The sequence below is a fragment of the Cervus canadensis genome, chromosome 2 (assembly GCF_019320065.1).
Source record: "Cervus canadensis isolate Bull #8, Minnesota chromosome 2, ASM1932006v1, whole genome shotgun sequence".
Taxonomy (NCBI): domain Eukaryota; kingdom Metazoa; phylum Chordata; class Mammalia; order Artiodactyla; family Cervidae; genus Cervus; species Cervus canadensis.
The window spans coordinates 47,603,772-47,617,586 of NC_057387.1; the positions used below are offsets into that span (position 1 = coordinate 47,603,772).

General features: G+C 49.5%; 1 protein-coding gene across 5 annotated transcripts in view; it reads left to right on the forward strand.

Moving 5' to 3' along the window:
- The window catches only part of BCAR3 (BCAR3 adaptor protein, NSP family member), a 218,909-nt gene that overhangs the window by 189,202 nt on the left and 15,892 nt on the right, over positions 1–13,815 (forward strand). For 4 of the 5 annotated variants that reach the window (XM_043460603.1, XM_043460604.1, XM_043460602.1 and 1 more), the window contains 4 exons: positions 1,033–1,161; positions 4,123–4,568; positions 8,859–8,962; positions 10,336–10,988. In XM_043460603.1, the coding sequence (XP_043316538.1) occupies positions 1,033–1,161; positions 4,123–4,568; positions 8,859–8,962; positions 10,336–10,988 (1,332 nt within the window). Of the gene's footprint in view, positions 1–1,032; positions 1,162–4,122; positions 4,569–7,443; positions 7,913–8,858; positions 8,963–10,335; positions 10,989–13,815 lie in introns of those variants that run through there. The other variant, XM_043460606.1, reaches the window with a different exon arrangement.

The window sequence follows — 13,815 nt, forward strand, 5'->3', positions numbered from 1 at the left end:
TTTACCACTAAGCCACCATGGAAGCCGCCAGTCTTTTCCTTGAGTGAAGGCAGTTTGGGGGCTGTTTCCTTGCTAAGGTGCAGGGCAGAATGATGAGGATAGTTTTGTGATTCCTACAGGCTTTTGAGGCCAAGCTGGGCAAATTGAGAAAATACAAGGACATGACCTTTTCCTTCTTGTATGACCTTCAGCCATAGTCCCTGAGCCTGATTTTGCTGGGAACCAGGCCGGTGTCCAAGTTCAGCTCATGTTTTAAGTGGGCGTGGGTTCTAAATTAAACCCCAGTGAGTGCTACCCACCGAGAACTCCTGTCCTGGCCGCTGGGCAAAGACCTAGATACAGTGATTCTCAAATTGCTTGAAGGGAAGAGCCAGTTCTTTCAGTTTCAATTTCCAGTCTGTTATAAAAAAATGTTAGAAAAATGAAATTAAAATACATACAAAACACAAACTCAGACTTCGGTTAGTAGATGCAGGAGACAGTACTCTGTCCAATTGCTCTAAACGTTTCTAAAAGCAAACTCAGTCCTAAACTGGAGTTGGCCAGTAGCAAAAAGTTCAGGTCATCAAGGCAGCACTTTGGACAGTCTTGTCCCGCCAGGGCCAGGTGGGGACCGTGTCCTTCCCAGCTGGGTGTCAGGACAGTTCAGAAGGAGAATGAAGAAGCTCCCTAGGCAGCCTCGATGTTCCTCCTGCCCCACACCTCTCTCTCTCCCTGGTGCCCCCCACCCTGCTCCCCATGTTTTCAGCTGCTACACGAGCAGACCGATAAAAGGAACAGCTTGGCTAACTGCTGTCATAGTCCCCGCGTACAGGTGAAAATTTTACTGCACACTCGCAGCCAGAGAAATGAAAGGTCACAGCTAATTGTAATCATTATCCAGGCTCCTCTACCTGACCGGGGCTTTGGGCACATACCGCTTTGATAGCAAAGCAGCTGACTGCAAGGCCGTCTTCTCCGGGTGGCTGGCCTGGGCTCGCCAGTCTGAGCAGGGTGGGAAGGTCACTGGTGACTGGGGACCCTGTGTTGCAGTTCTCCAAGGAGAGGCACGTCATGGACAGGACCCCCGAGAGGCTGAAGAAGGAGCTGGAGGAGGAGCTGCTGCTGAGCAGTGAGGATCTGCGCAGCCACGCCTGGTACCACGGCCGCATCCCCCGACAGGTACCCACCTGCATGCAGGGTCATGTGCCCAGGGCCATTAGGAGCAAGCCCCAGTTCAGCCCAAACAAAATAACATGAAGTGGCTTGCGGTGACTTAACACAGGCCCGTTTCTAAGGAGATCTTGGGAAGAGCTAAGGTCAGGAATTCAAAGTCCATTTGCCCGTGGCCAGTGAGGGGATGAAGGAAAAGCAGGTGTTCTGTGGTCTGTAAACATGGGCCCAGCGGAAGGCAGCCGTGCAGGGTGGCACCTCGGGGAATATGAGGCTGGGCTGTGGTTCAGATAATTGAACTCTTGGCCAGCTGCCTGCAGCCTCATACCCTGTGGAGCCTGCTTCCTTCTTAAGGCTGTAGTTTAATTTCAGGTGAAAAGAGGGTATCATCAGGGCAGGTGACCCAGAGAAACAGGCCGCCTGTACCCTAGTGGGGCCAGCAATTATTCATTCTCTACCCCTCCTCTATCCGGCCCCCGGCCCAGAAATGGGGAAGAGGAATTATACCAGCGACCACATGGCCAGAATATACTTTGTGTGATTGTCCTTTGGGTCATAGCCATGAATAATGTTTTTTTATTTAATAGTATAGAAATTGAAAAATAAGTGCAGAATTGAGGTATAGAATTTTCCTTGAGTTTTTATTGTAACATGATCCAACCAGTCAGTCACTCAGGACAACAGGACAGGAAAGGCGGGGGGTGGGGGAGGGGCATCATGCTGTGAATGGGTTGTTTTTTTTTTAATGTAGCAGATTCTCAGCACAGTCAAAGAAATAATTCTTATTTCAACTTTGTTTTTCTTCTTTTAGTTTAAAATTGATTATAGAAAATAGAATAAAAAGGAAGCAAACTAAACTCTCACCCATAATTCTCCCTTCTGGAGATAACCACTAGGAATAGTTTGATATAAATCCTGCCAGACTTTTCCAAATCAAGTTTGAGCTCATTTTGCCTATAACTTAGCAGCCCACTGTCTAACAGAAGTGATATAACCTGGGAATTTTCTCCTGCTATAAAATGTTGTTCTCAACCAGCCCCCATTGTCTGCATCCATTGTATGTTTGCTCCACTCTGTATTGGGCACTCTCCCAACACCCTTTAAGATAACTACTGTGTTCATCACTATAATTATTTCCTCAGGCTCAATTCCAAGAAGTGGAATTTCTGTGTGAAAACATTTTTAAGGCTAAGATGAAATTTTAAGGTAACCATGGTAACATACTATCCTGAGCTAGCTGATTAAATGTTGGCAGGTCCTGGAAAACTTATCAAAGTTTATAAATCTGATGTCTGTCATCACCATCACTCTCCTTATCATGATCATAAAATTTGTTTCCCACTTGCCATGAGTATAAATTTTCAGCTATACATCATCTAGATTGTATATCTAAAGACTGTAACAATAATGATCGTTATAGTTTACTCTTAAGGGCTTCCCTGGTGACTCAGATGGTAAAGAAGCCCCCTTGCAATGCAGGAGACCTGAGTTCGATCCCTGCATTGGGAAGATCTCCTGGAGAAGGGAATGGTTACCCACCCCAGCATTCTTGCCTAGAGAATCCCATGGACAGAGGAGCCTGGCAGGCTATATAGTCCATGGGATTGCAAAGAGTCAGACAGGACTGAGTGACTAACACATACATAGTTAACACTTTGCTCCTTTAAATCTTTATAGCTACTCTGTAGGAGATATCATCCTGGTTTACAGATGATGTAACGGGAGTGTAACTTGTCCACTTAACTTGTCTCACAGAAGAGCCAAAATGCAAACCCAGGCAGACTAGCTATGGGAACAACCATTCTAGACACAGTTTAAATTCTCCTTTTGTTACAAACTTCAATATCCTTATAGCTAATGATTTTTTTAACATCTACTATGTTCCAGTCACTGTACTAGTGCTTTGTGTATATTATGTGGCAGTGGTTTAGTTGCTAAGTTGTATCCAACTCTTTGCAAAGCCATAGACTGTAGCCTGCCAGGCTCCTCTGTCTGTGGGGATTCTCTAGGCAAGAATACTGGAATAGTTTGCCATGCCCTCGTTGAGGGGATCTTCCCAACCCAGGGATTGAACCCAGGTCTCCTGAATTGCAGGCAGATTCTTTACCAACTGAGCGATCAGGGAAGCCTCATATATTATGTATGCAAATATATAACCTTCCCAATAACTTTGTGGGATGAGAGACTAGCCACTTTGTTCCAGGCCCGCAGAATAATCTGTGTGCCCAGAGCCACTCTCAGAGGTCTAGTTCTACTGTCCCTGGCTTCCACCTTCTTGCAGGCCCTCCTCCTCCCCACCCACCAGGCCTGGAGAGGGGTTTCGTAGGAGAGGGCTCTGAGGATGACTCATAGATGACAACCAACATCCTCCTCCAGGTGTTGCAGGAAGAGAAAGAATCAGACCCACCAGACACAAATTTTCTTATTTAGTTTTTATCACTTCACATCCTTCAGGTCTGCATAGATGTCATCTTCTCCTGATACCCTCCTAACCACTGTATTTAAAAGGACAGCCCCCATCCCAATTTACTTTTTCCTTAACTTTACAACATCTGACATAGCATACCTGTTCCTTTTTTGTCCTACTAGAATAGAAGCTCTCCGGTGAAAACAGAAGCTCTGAGACAGTGGAGGGTCAGCTTCATTCACTGCTATAAATGCAGTGCCTACGGTAGTACTTGGTACACAGTTGTTGCTATTCAGTGATGTCCGACCCTGCAACCCCATAGACTGCAGCACACCAAGCTTCCCTGTCCTTCACCATCTCCCAGAGCTTGTTCAAACTCATGTCCATTGAGTCGGTGATGCCACACAGTAGGTGATCAACAAATAGTTCATAAATGAATGAATGAGCCTTCTCAGAGTTTGACAAAATAAAGAGCCGACTGAGGAAGAAGAGACATTATAGGCTTGCCCGTAGTGCAGCTAAGCTTGCCTTGCCTGTTCCTCACTCACCGTTCTGTCCCACAGGTGTCAGAAAACCTCATGCAGCGAGATGGTGACTTCCTGGTTCGTGATTCTCTGTCCAGCCCGGGGAACTTCGTCCTGACCTGCCAGTGGAAGAACCTGCCTCAGCACTTCAAGATCCGCCGGACGGTGGTGCGGCTCAGCGAGGCCTACAGCCGCGTGCAGTACCAGTTTGAGATGGAGAGCTTCGACTCCATCCCCGGCCTGGTGCGCTGCTACGTGGGCAACCGGCGGCCCATCTCGCAGCAGAGCGGAGCCGTCATCTTCCAGCCCGTCAACAGGACGGTGCCCCTGCGTTGCCTGGAGGAGCGCTACGGAGCCTCCTCCCCAGACCCGGCCCACGAGGGCAGCCTCACGGAGGGGAGACTGGATGCGGCCAAGAGGCTGAGCCTCACTGTGGGCGGCACCCAGGCCCGAGAGCAGGGCTTGCCCAGGGGCAACCTCCTCAGGTGAGTCAGGGCCTCCTCGGGTGGTGTTGGGACCGTGGGGGGCACTCACCTGGCCAGGGCCCAGCTCTGCTCGGCAGACAAGCTTCCCACAGGAGCAGAGGAACAATGAGAGATGTTAATGGGACTCCGAGTGTCATCGGAATCGCTGACCCAAGACAGTGCACGGTTACTTCCCAGCTGTGCTGCACGCTGTCGCCTCAGTCGTGTCCAACTCTTTGTGACCCCGTGGACTGTAGCCCTTCAGGCTGCTCTGTCCACGGGATTCTCCAGGCAAGAATACTGGAGTGGGTTGCCATGCCCTCCTCCAGGGGATCTTTCCAATCCAGGGATCGAGCCTTCGTGTCTTAGGTCTCCTGAGTTGGCAGGTGGGTTCCTTATAAATCCTGCCACTTGGGAAGCCCAGTTGCCAGTCAAGCTGGTGCCAAAAAAAAAAGGTGCAGTTGCTGAGGAAGGGGAAGGCTGATCAGGAGAGACCTTGTGAAGGAGGTAAGGATTCCCCAGCTGGTCTGAAAGCTAGGGGACATTTGGATAGATGCTGCAGAGGGGAGGGTGTCCCCCTGGAGGGAGGGGGCTAGGACAGAGCCTGAGTTGCAGAGTTAGAAAAGGGCAGGCATGGCTCAGAGTGCGGAAACTGGAGGAATGGAACAAAGGGTCTGTCCATGCAGGGGCTGACAGAGGGAGGTTTAGGGAGATGACCGCACCAAATCAGGGAGGCTTTCGTGCCAGACTGAGGGGTTTGAGGAGCCTCAGAGACTTAACATGGGGAATGCAGTGTCCTAAGAACAAGACGGAACGGTGATGTGCAAGAAGGGTGAGAGGGGAGAGGAGCAGGAAGGCAGCTAGTGAGCTGTGAACGATCAGGCCATGCAGATGGAGTAGTGAGGAAAGTCAGGAGGCTCAGAACCAGGCTTCCTGAGACTCTGCTTGTGGGGAGGTGGAGACGGGCAAGTCAGATACCGCAGGAGGGACCAGAGCGGGTAGACTTTGGAGGAAAACCAGTTGCTCCATCTGAGGTGCGACTGTGGGCTTGCAAAGGGCCCATGTCCAGCAACAGCTCTGGAGTTAGGGAGCAAAGTTAGTCCTGAAAGCTTAGATGAGGACTTGGTCCACACAGAAAGGGTGATTGACTTAGGTCAGAAGAGATGAGATTCCTAAGACAGAAGACTTTGAGAGCCTGGGAGCTGCAGGCTGACCCTTGGGGGATCTTGGGCAGAAGAGTTCAGAGAACTGAATGCTGAGCTAGCCCCACCGTCTATTACAAGTGATGTGCCCTGGGTTAATGCGGGACTTGTCTCTCATGCAGCGAAGAGTCCTTGTGCATGTTATCTAACTGCCAAAAAAGGAAAGTTGGCAAGAAGCTATGCATTATATTTATTTTAGACTGTGGAAATGATGTTAGAAAAAAAGCAAATTCAAGCGATTTTCTTATTCGAGTTCAAAATGGGTCAAAAGCAGAGACAACTTGCAACATTAACAATGTATTTGGCCCAGGAACTTTTAACGAATGTACAATGCAGTGGTGGTTCAAGAAGTTTTGCAAAGGAGATGAGAGCCTTGAAGATGACGAACATTGTGGCTGGCCATTGAAAGTTGACAACAACCATTTGAGAGCATCTTCGAAGCTCCTCTTACAACTACATGAGAAGTTGCCAAAGAACTCACGCTACGGTTATTTGGCACTTGAAGCAAACTGGAAGGGTGAAAAAACTTGATAAGTGGATACGTCGTGAACTGACCACAAATTTAAAAAATTGTCATTTTGAAGTGTCATCTTCTCTTATTCTATGCAACAACAACGAACCATTTCTCAACCTGATTGTGACGCACGATGAAAAGTGGATTTTATATGACAGCTGACGACAACCAGCTCAGCAGTTGGACTGGGTAGAAGCTCCAAAGCATTTCCCAAAACCAGACTTGCACCAAAAAAAGGTCATGGTCACTGTTTGGTGGTCTGCTGCCAGTCTGTTCCATTACAACTTTTTGAATCCCAGCGAAACCATTACATCTGAGAAGTAAGCTCAGCAAATCAATGAGATGAACCAAAAACTGCAACAGCTGCAGCTGGCATTGGTCATCAAAAGTGAAAGTGAAGTTGCTCACTCGTGTCTGACTCTTTGCGACCCCGTGGACTGTAGCCCACCAGGCTCCTCCATCCATGGGATTCTCCAGGCAAGAATACTGGAGTGGGTTGCCATTTCCTTCTCCAGAGGATCTTCCCGACCCAGGGATCGAACCCGGGTCTCCTGCATTGCAGGCAGATGCTTTAACCACCAGGGAAGCTCCACTGGTCATCAGAAAGGGCCCAATTTTTCTCCACACCACCTGACCGTATGTCACACAACCAACACTTCAAAAGCGGAACAAATTGGGCTGCAAAGTTTTGCCTCATCTGCCATATTCACCTGACCTCTCATCTCAACAACTTTTCACAGGGAAAATACTTCCACATCCAGCAGGAGGCAGAAAATGCTTTCCGAAAGAGTTCATTGAATCTCAAAGCATGGATTTTTATGCTACGGGAATAAACAAACTTATTTCTCCTTGGCAAAGAAACACGTTGATTGTAATGGTTCTTATTTTGATTAATAAAGATGTGTTTGAGCCTAGTTATAAGATTTAAAATTCACAGTCCAAAGTTGCAATTACTTTTGTACCAGCCTAATATTAAAATGCTATCTTCTGTTCTTTTGGGAGTAGGGGTTGGTTGATGAACTGATGAGTAGAGAGTTAATGTGAACAGAGCCAGGGTGACCCACAGAACCCCTGCTAGAAACAGTGCTGGGAAGGGAGGCCCCTTGGTCTACCTTCAGCAACCTGAATTGAAAATACAAAAAAAAAAAAAAATTTTAAGATAAAAATGAAAGAAAAGCTTAGAAAGTCTCCATGTTGATAACACAAACCTAACAGAGCCACTCTTGGGGATTGCCCTTTGAAAGCAGAGCTCCCTAAGCCTTATCACACTTGGCATAGGCTGCAGGTCCAGAAAGACCTAGATGTGGGGGTGGGGTGGACTCAACAAGGAAGATGGCTGGAAGCCCTGCCCCTCCGCCTGCCCGCCAGCCAGTGGCTCCCCACATTCCCTGACGTCAGGCCAGATGGTTGCCCCCCCCCCACCCCCCGAAAAGGTGTGCGCTCAGCCAGGTTACATTCCAGGCCAGTGTATGACCACGGAGTCTGACTACTGGCAGGGATCACTGCTTAAATATCGCTTCACTGAAGCCACTGCCTTTTGGAATTTGCCCTCTGCCCTGCCTTATCTCTGAGGGGTTGCTGGAATTTCTCTGTTGCTGGAGTTCGGGGGCTGTTTGGTTTGTTTTTTTTTCCTCTGGTTGTCTGCAAAGGTAGGAAAGAACTTTCACAATTTCTGTAACATAAGTTTGGGGGTTGGAGGTGGCGACTAAAGTTCCTTACAACTCGACTGGTGCAGTGCTTTCTGTTTTAGCTAACGAGAGATTCTGTTCTTTGGTGCTAATTAGAGTAATTCCCGATCTGAACGGGCAGGGTTAGAGCCATGCTGGCGAACTGTGTCGTCAGGGTCTGCTGGCCTGCTTTCCCTGCGCTGCTGCGCTCTGCTTCACGATTAGAGACACTGCCAGTCTGAACTGGCAAGGGGCAGAGCCATGCTGGTGAATTGTGTCGTTAGGGTCTACTTTCCCTGCGATGCTGTGTTCTGTGCCTCCCAGCTTGCTTGATGACCCTCGGCCCTTTCCCGGACTCAGCCCGAGGAGGCTGGCCAGGGGATCCCCCAGTGGGGTCCTTTTGAATGGGCATGACAACCTCCCTGGGCAATCCTGCAGGTTATTTGGGGGACGGTGAACTTTCCACTGAACTTTCCACTGAAATGGAAACTGCCCCACAGTCTCCTTCCTAACTGTGACACTGTGAGGCTTGGCAGAGGACGCGTGTTAGTTATACAAGTCATTCCTCCTGGGTCTGTAAGTAATTTTAGGCGCTGTTGAAAGTACACATTCCAGTTTATCAGATTTTCCTGAGAGTGTCTTGAAACCTTTACCCTGCTCTGCTTAACAGGATGGAAGGACTCAGAAGCAGCAGCCTAGGATCTAACTGGATGGCTCCTGGGGACACAGCAAGAAGCCCATGGCACAGTCATGTACTAATCACCCCGTCAGTGATTTCCTCCTCCAGCCGACATTCCTTGACTCTTAGGCTGTACAGGAGCACGCTCGTTCTGAGCAATCTTTTTCTTTTTTTAAAACTTTCCATGACGTTGCCTAAAGGTTTTACGATTTAATGACATGTTTCTGCCCTATCTGTCTTTTGCTTCAGAAATAAAGAGAAGAGTGGGAGCCAGCCAGCCTGCCTGGATCACATGCAGGACAGAAGAGCCTTGTCCCTCAAAGCCCACCAGTCGGAAAGTTACCTGCCAATTGGTAGGTCTTTGGGAATTTGGGGTGAGGAGGGTGACAGTGTTCCCCTGATTTTCTGCAGGCTCTCTCCCCTGCTCCATCTGGTCACGTAATTTGGGAAAGACATGAGACTCCACGTCTGGAGGCTGAGGGGTTCATAGAACTGTATCCAGATGCGAATCGCTGAGCCGGATGCTTTGTATGTGTGCGTGTCACTCAGTTGTGTCCGACTCTTTGCGACCCCATGTATTCTGTGTCTGTGTGTGTGTTAGTCACTCAGTTGTGTCCAACTCTGTGTGGGCCCATGGACTGTAACCCGCCAGGTTCCTCTGTCCGTGGAATCCTCCAAGCAAGAATACTGGAGTGGGTTGCCATTTCCTTCTCCAGGGGATCTTCCCAGCCCAGGGATCAAACCCAGGTCTCCTGCAGTGCAGGCAGATTCTTTACCATCTGAGCCACCAGGAAAGCCTGGATGCTTAATGTCTGCTAGCTTTTAAGCCTCATAAGAAGCCTTTAAGGTGAGCATGGTTATTCTCCTCTTTGGGGTGAGGAGACTGAGGCATGGATATAATTGACCTGTCTAGATGCATCTAGTAAGTGGTAAAGCCAACATTTGAACCTAGGTTTCCTGACCCTGAGCCCAGCTGCTAACTGGTGGTCATCATAATGAACACGCCTTCCCCTTAGTCTCCTCCCTGGAGAGAGGGTAAGTGGGTTGATTTTGGGGTTCCTAGTAGAAACCCCGCTTCCTCTCCATTCTGCTGTCACAACTGGAAGAGTGAGATGGTATGGAATGTGGGGGAACCAGCTAAGCAATTGTGTTAATAGGCAATGGGATTGTTTTTCATTATTTTTGTAACTGACCTTCCTTGGGGAACCACAGGGTGATTTTTCTTCTCACCCCTTCATGAACTACTTGAAAGTGGTTTTTCTCAGCATCTTTTTCTCCCTTCCCCATGTGTGTCTGTCTCTTCCTTAAAGCTGGCAGGATCCACTCTGGCTTTGAGAGTGACTCAGGGCCCTCCCTCTTTTACACTATGTGACTAAAGACATGTTTCTTAGGGCAAGGTTAGTTTACTCACCGCCCTCCAAGCTCGATGTATTTCCCTGTTTTGACTGTATAACCTTCCGTGACCACAAAATGGCATAGCTGCCCAGCTGTGGGCAGTCACCAGGATTTAGAATTCCCCAAGAAGTGGCGTGGGGCCACCATTGCCCTTGACATGCTCTTGACTGCTCTAGACCAGACCTGTAGTGTTCATACTGGCTTGTCTTTTGAGGGTAAAAATCAAAACTCTAGGGTATGAATTGAGGGCCAGAAGCTGTCACTCTAGTTTTGTCTGTTTTGTGTTTTCCTCACAGCCGAGCTTTTTCTGACCCTCTGTTATCCTCCACAGGTGGTAAGCTGCCCCCTCAGTCCCCAGGTGTGGGCACAAGCCCCTGCCCGAGCTCACCAGTGTTCAGGACGGGTAGCGAGCCAACTCTGAGTCCAGCTGTGGTGCGGAGGGTCTCCTCGGATGCTAGGCCAGGGGAGGCGCTGAGGGGCTCAGACAGCCAGCTATGCCCCAAGCCGCCCCCCAAGCCCTGCAAGGCACCCCTGCTCAAAGCTCCCCCGTCTCCATCTATCTGGCTCAGCTCTGAAGCCAACTACTGTGAACTGAACCCAGCCTTGGCGGCCGGCTATGATGGGGCATCTAGGCTGCCCTTCTGTGCCCAGGACAGCTACGTGGAGTTGCTGACAGCTAAGCAGAATGGGGGGCTGAGCACCCGGAACTCTGACACCAGCTACTTGATCCTTGATGATGATGACAGGACAAGGCCTTGGAAGCCGCCGCCAGCCCCAGGGGACACAGGGCGGGAGGACCAGGACACATTTGTGATGCCTCTCCTAGAGACCACCTCTTCGTTCAAGCCCAATGACTTTGAGTCGAAGCTGCTTCCTCCTGAGAACAAGCCCCTGGAAACTTCGATGCTGAAGCGTGCAAAAGAACTGTTCACCAACAATGACCCCAAGGTCATCGCCCAGCACTTGCTCAGCACGGACTGCAAGGTAGGTGCTGGAGGGATTTCCAGAGGCTTGGAAGGGGGCTCTGTCTGGGCCTCATTCTGCCTTACTTTGTGACTTGTTTGCTCATAGGACAACGGAGATGATGACCTGGGTGTGGGGTTTATTGAAGGGGTGGGAACCCAGGCTGTGACAACCCTTGCCCAGGCAGGAAACTTGTGAAATTCACCTGGGACAGAAGGACACAGGGCCACCCAGGGCCCTGCTCTCCTCCCCCAACCCCTGCCGTGCCCTTCTCCCAGCTCGTGTGGATTTTCAGTTCTCCCTCTGCCTCACTCCATCAGAACTGGTGAAGTCAAGTCCAAAGAAGAGTAGATTGTAGATGAAAATGGAGTTTCTGGAGTAGCAGGGCCTTCGTGGTTTTTATTTTATTATATGCTACATATGTACATTATATATTTATTTTTATTGTTATGAAAATGGTCTTTAGGGTAAAATTTTTAAAGTTACTTGCTCAGTTTAGAAAAAATATAAAACAATTATAAAAGATATCATTTTAGAAAAATTACACAATACAGATTAGGAGAAAAGAAAAAATGAAAACCACACAAAATCCAGTTTCTTGGTGATCACCGTTGTTAACATTTGTTCCGCCAGTAGATGTGTAAATAATTGCATGCATATCTATTTGTTTACCACAGAAATGCCACAGGCCTATGCATACCACTTCAAACCTTTTTTCTTTCATAGAACAACATAGCATGACTGTCTTTCCATGTGACTATATAAACCTCTATTTACGTCATCATTTTTTTTTTTAATTGTTATCATCAACATTTTTGATAGGAGGCATTTCTTTTAGATATGGGTGGCTTTTGTTCATAGCTGGCCCCAAGACAGCCTCATCCTTCAGAGTAATTTCTCGAAAGCAAGCGTTTAAGGCTGGGGTGTGCCCAGCCCACCCCTTAATATAAGGAGACAGATCCCTTCATTTGAGCAACAGATGAGGCCTTAGATTTAAAGCCCTTTTTCGTTTGTAGCTCAGTGAAGTCAATTAGCTTCAAAGGTCAGGGCTTATTGAGGAACTGGTTTTCCTAAATAAATTTCCTGGGTCATGAATCATGGCAGGAAATCTAATCTCCAAGCATTCCCCAGGGAGTTCCTTGGTTGATGGAGGCTCACAGGGCACATGGGACCTCCCAAAGCAGTCTTGAGGAATATTAAGCACTCGCTGGCTGTTTTGGGGCGAACAGCCAAGGGGCTGCCAGGAACGGGGCTGTGTTGGAGGAACAAGGGCTGTCTGTGTGGTTCGCTGGATGTCCTTGAGCAGGGCCCCAAGTGGTCAGATAATTTTCCTTGTTAAGACCTTACCTCATTCAGAGGGAGCTAAACCTGTTTGGGCAGGGAGAGGATTTAGTCTCCTGTTCTAGTTAGTATGAATAGGCCCTGGATCTGAGACAGCAGAACCACACCAGCAGGCCAGGAGCCTGGTGTGAACCTGTCTGAGTTCTCGGTGGTGGAAGTTCCTTGTGGGAACATGGCTCTGGGTTTACAGAACAGCCTAATTTCTGGGAGGAAATGAATGCTTCCCCGCTGTGTTCTCAGGCAGGACTTGGTAGTAGTCTAGGAGGAGGTGAGAGGCCCGACTGCTCTTCACAGCAGAGTCTGGAACCTTCCCACTGCCTTGGCTGTCTGTTCTCAGCTGAAGGAATGTGTAGCCTCCTCTTTGTTCTGTTTCTCTGTCTGCGTCTGTCCTCCTGGTGGGGGTCCCACTCCCCCCGTATGCTTTTAGGCACCCCTGGAAGAGGCCTGGATGGAGCCCCCAGGCAGCGAGGCAGAGACCTGAGCGGGAGACCCTGACCATGAGCCCACCCCCAGTCCCCAGGGTGGGGCTGTTTCATCTTCCTTCCTCCCTCATTTCCTTATCCTCTTCCTGAACTACTGATTTCAGGGCTTTGCCAACAGAGCAAGAGCAGCGAGCTTGTTTTACTAAGAAGTAAAACAAAGGCTGTTGTCACTGATCTGACTCTAACTACAACCAGACCAGCCCACCCGGGAGCCTAGAGCTGACGAAGGGCAGCATCCAGGGCCCAAGTGCTGGTTCCCACCTGTGCCCAGAGCCCCGCCTGTGGGGGCTGTGGGTGGTCCTGAGTGCCCGGAGGCAGCAGGGTAAGCCCCTCCTGAGGCTGGGGCTGGGTGGGCGTCCACTGAGCCGCTCCCACCCTGTGAATGGGTAACGCCCTGCCTTACCCACTTGTCTCTGCAGAAGCTAGACGGAGACAGGCCCAGTGGCCAAGGGCCTGGCCTCTGGGGGTGAGCTGCCTGAGTCTAACACCACCTCCCCTGCCTCTCAAGAGTTTCTAAAGGGAGAAGAGCGCCACAACCCAGGTGCTTGTGAAGACTAAAGCCCTCTACGGTGCCTGCCCCAGAGTGAGGCTGGGTGACGGTTCCCTAGTGTTATGTATTGAGCCTTGATTAAACACCAACTGTGGGCCAGGTCAGGCCAGGTCATGGTGGGAGAGGCAGGAGCGACAGTGACATAGAATTCGGACCACAGTCCAGGTGCTCTGCAGGACCTCCAGGGTAGGGTCTCAAACGTACTGGAGGGAGGGGTCAGGGTGCGGATTTCTGAGACAAGCTTTGAAGCCTGAATACGAGTTGGTGATGCCGAACACAAAAGCATCTTCCAGGTGGCAGGCAGCGCACACTTGCAGAGACTGAGAGGCCAAGAACCATAGGAGGGAGGGGTATTGGTTTATGGAGGATTCACTCTGGATGGGTAGTGAGGGAAATGAGGTCCGCAGGGGGAGGGCCTGGAAAATCTGTCTTTCTTTAAGTCTCTACTTCTGGACTCTTTCTGCTGCCTTCAGGG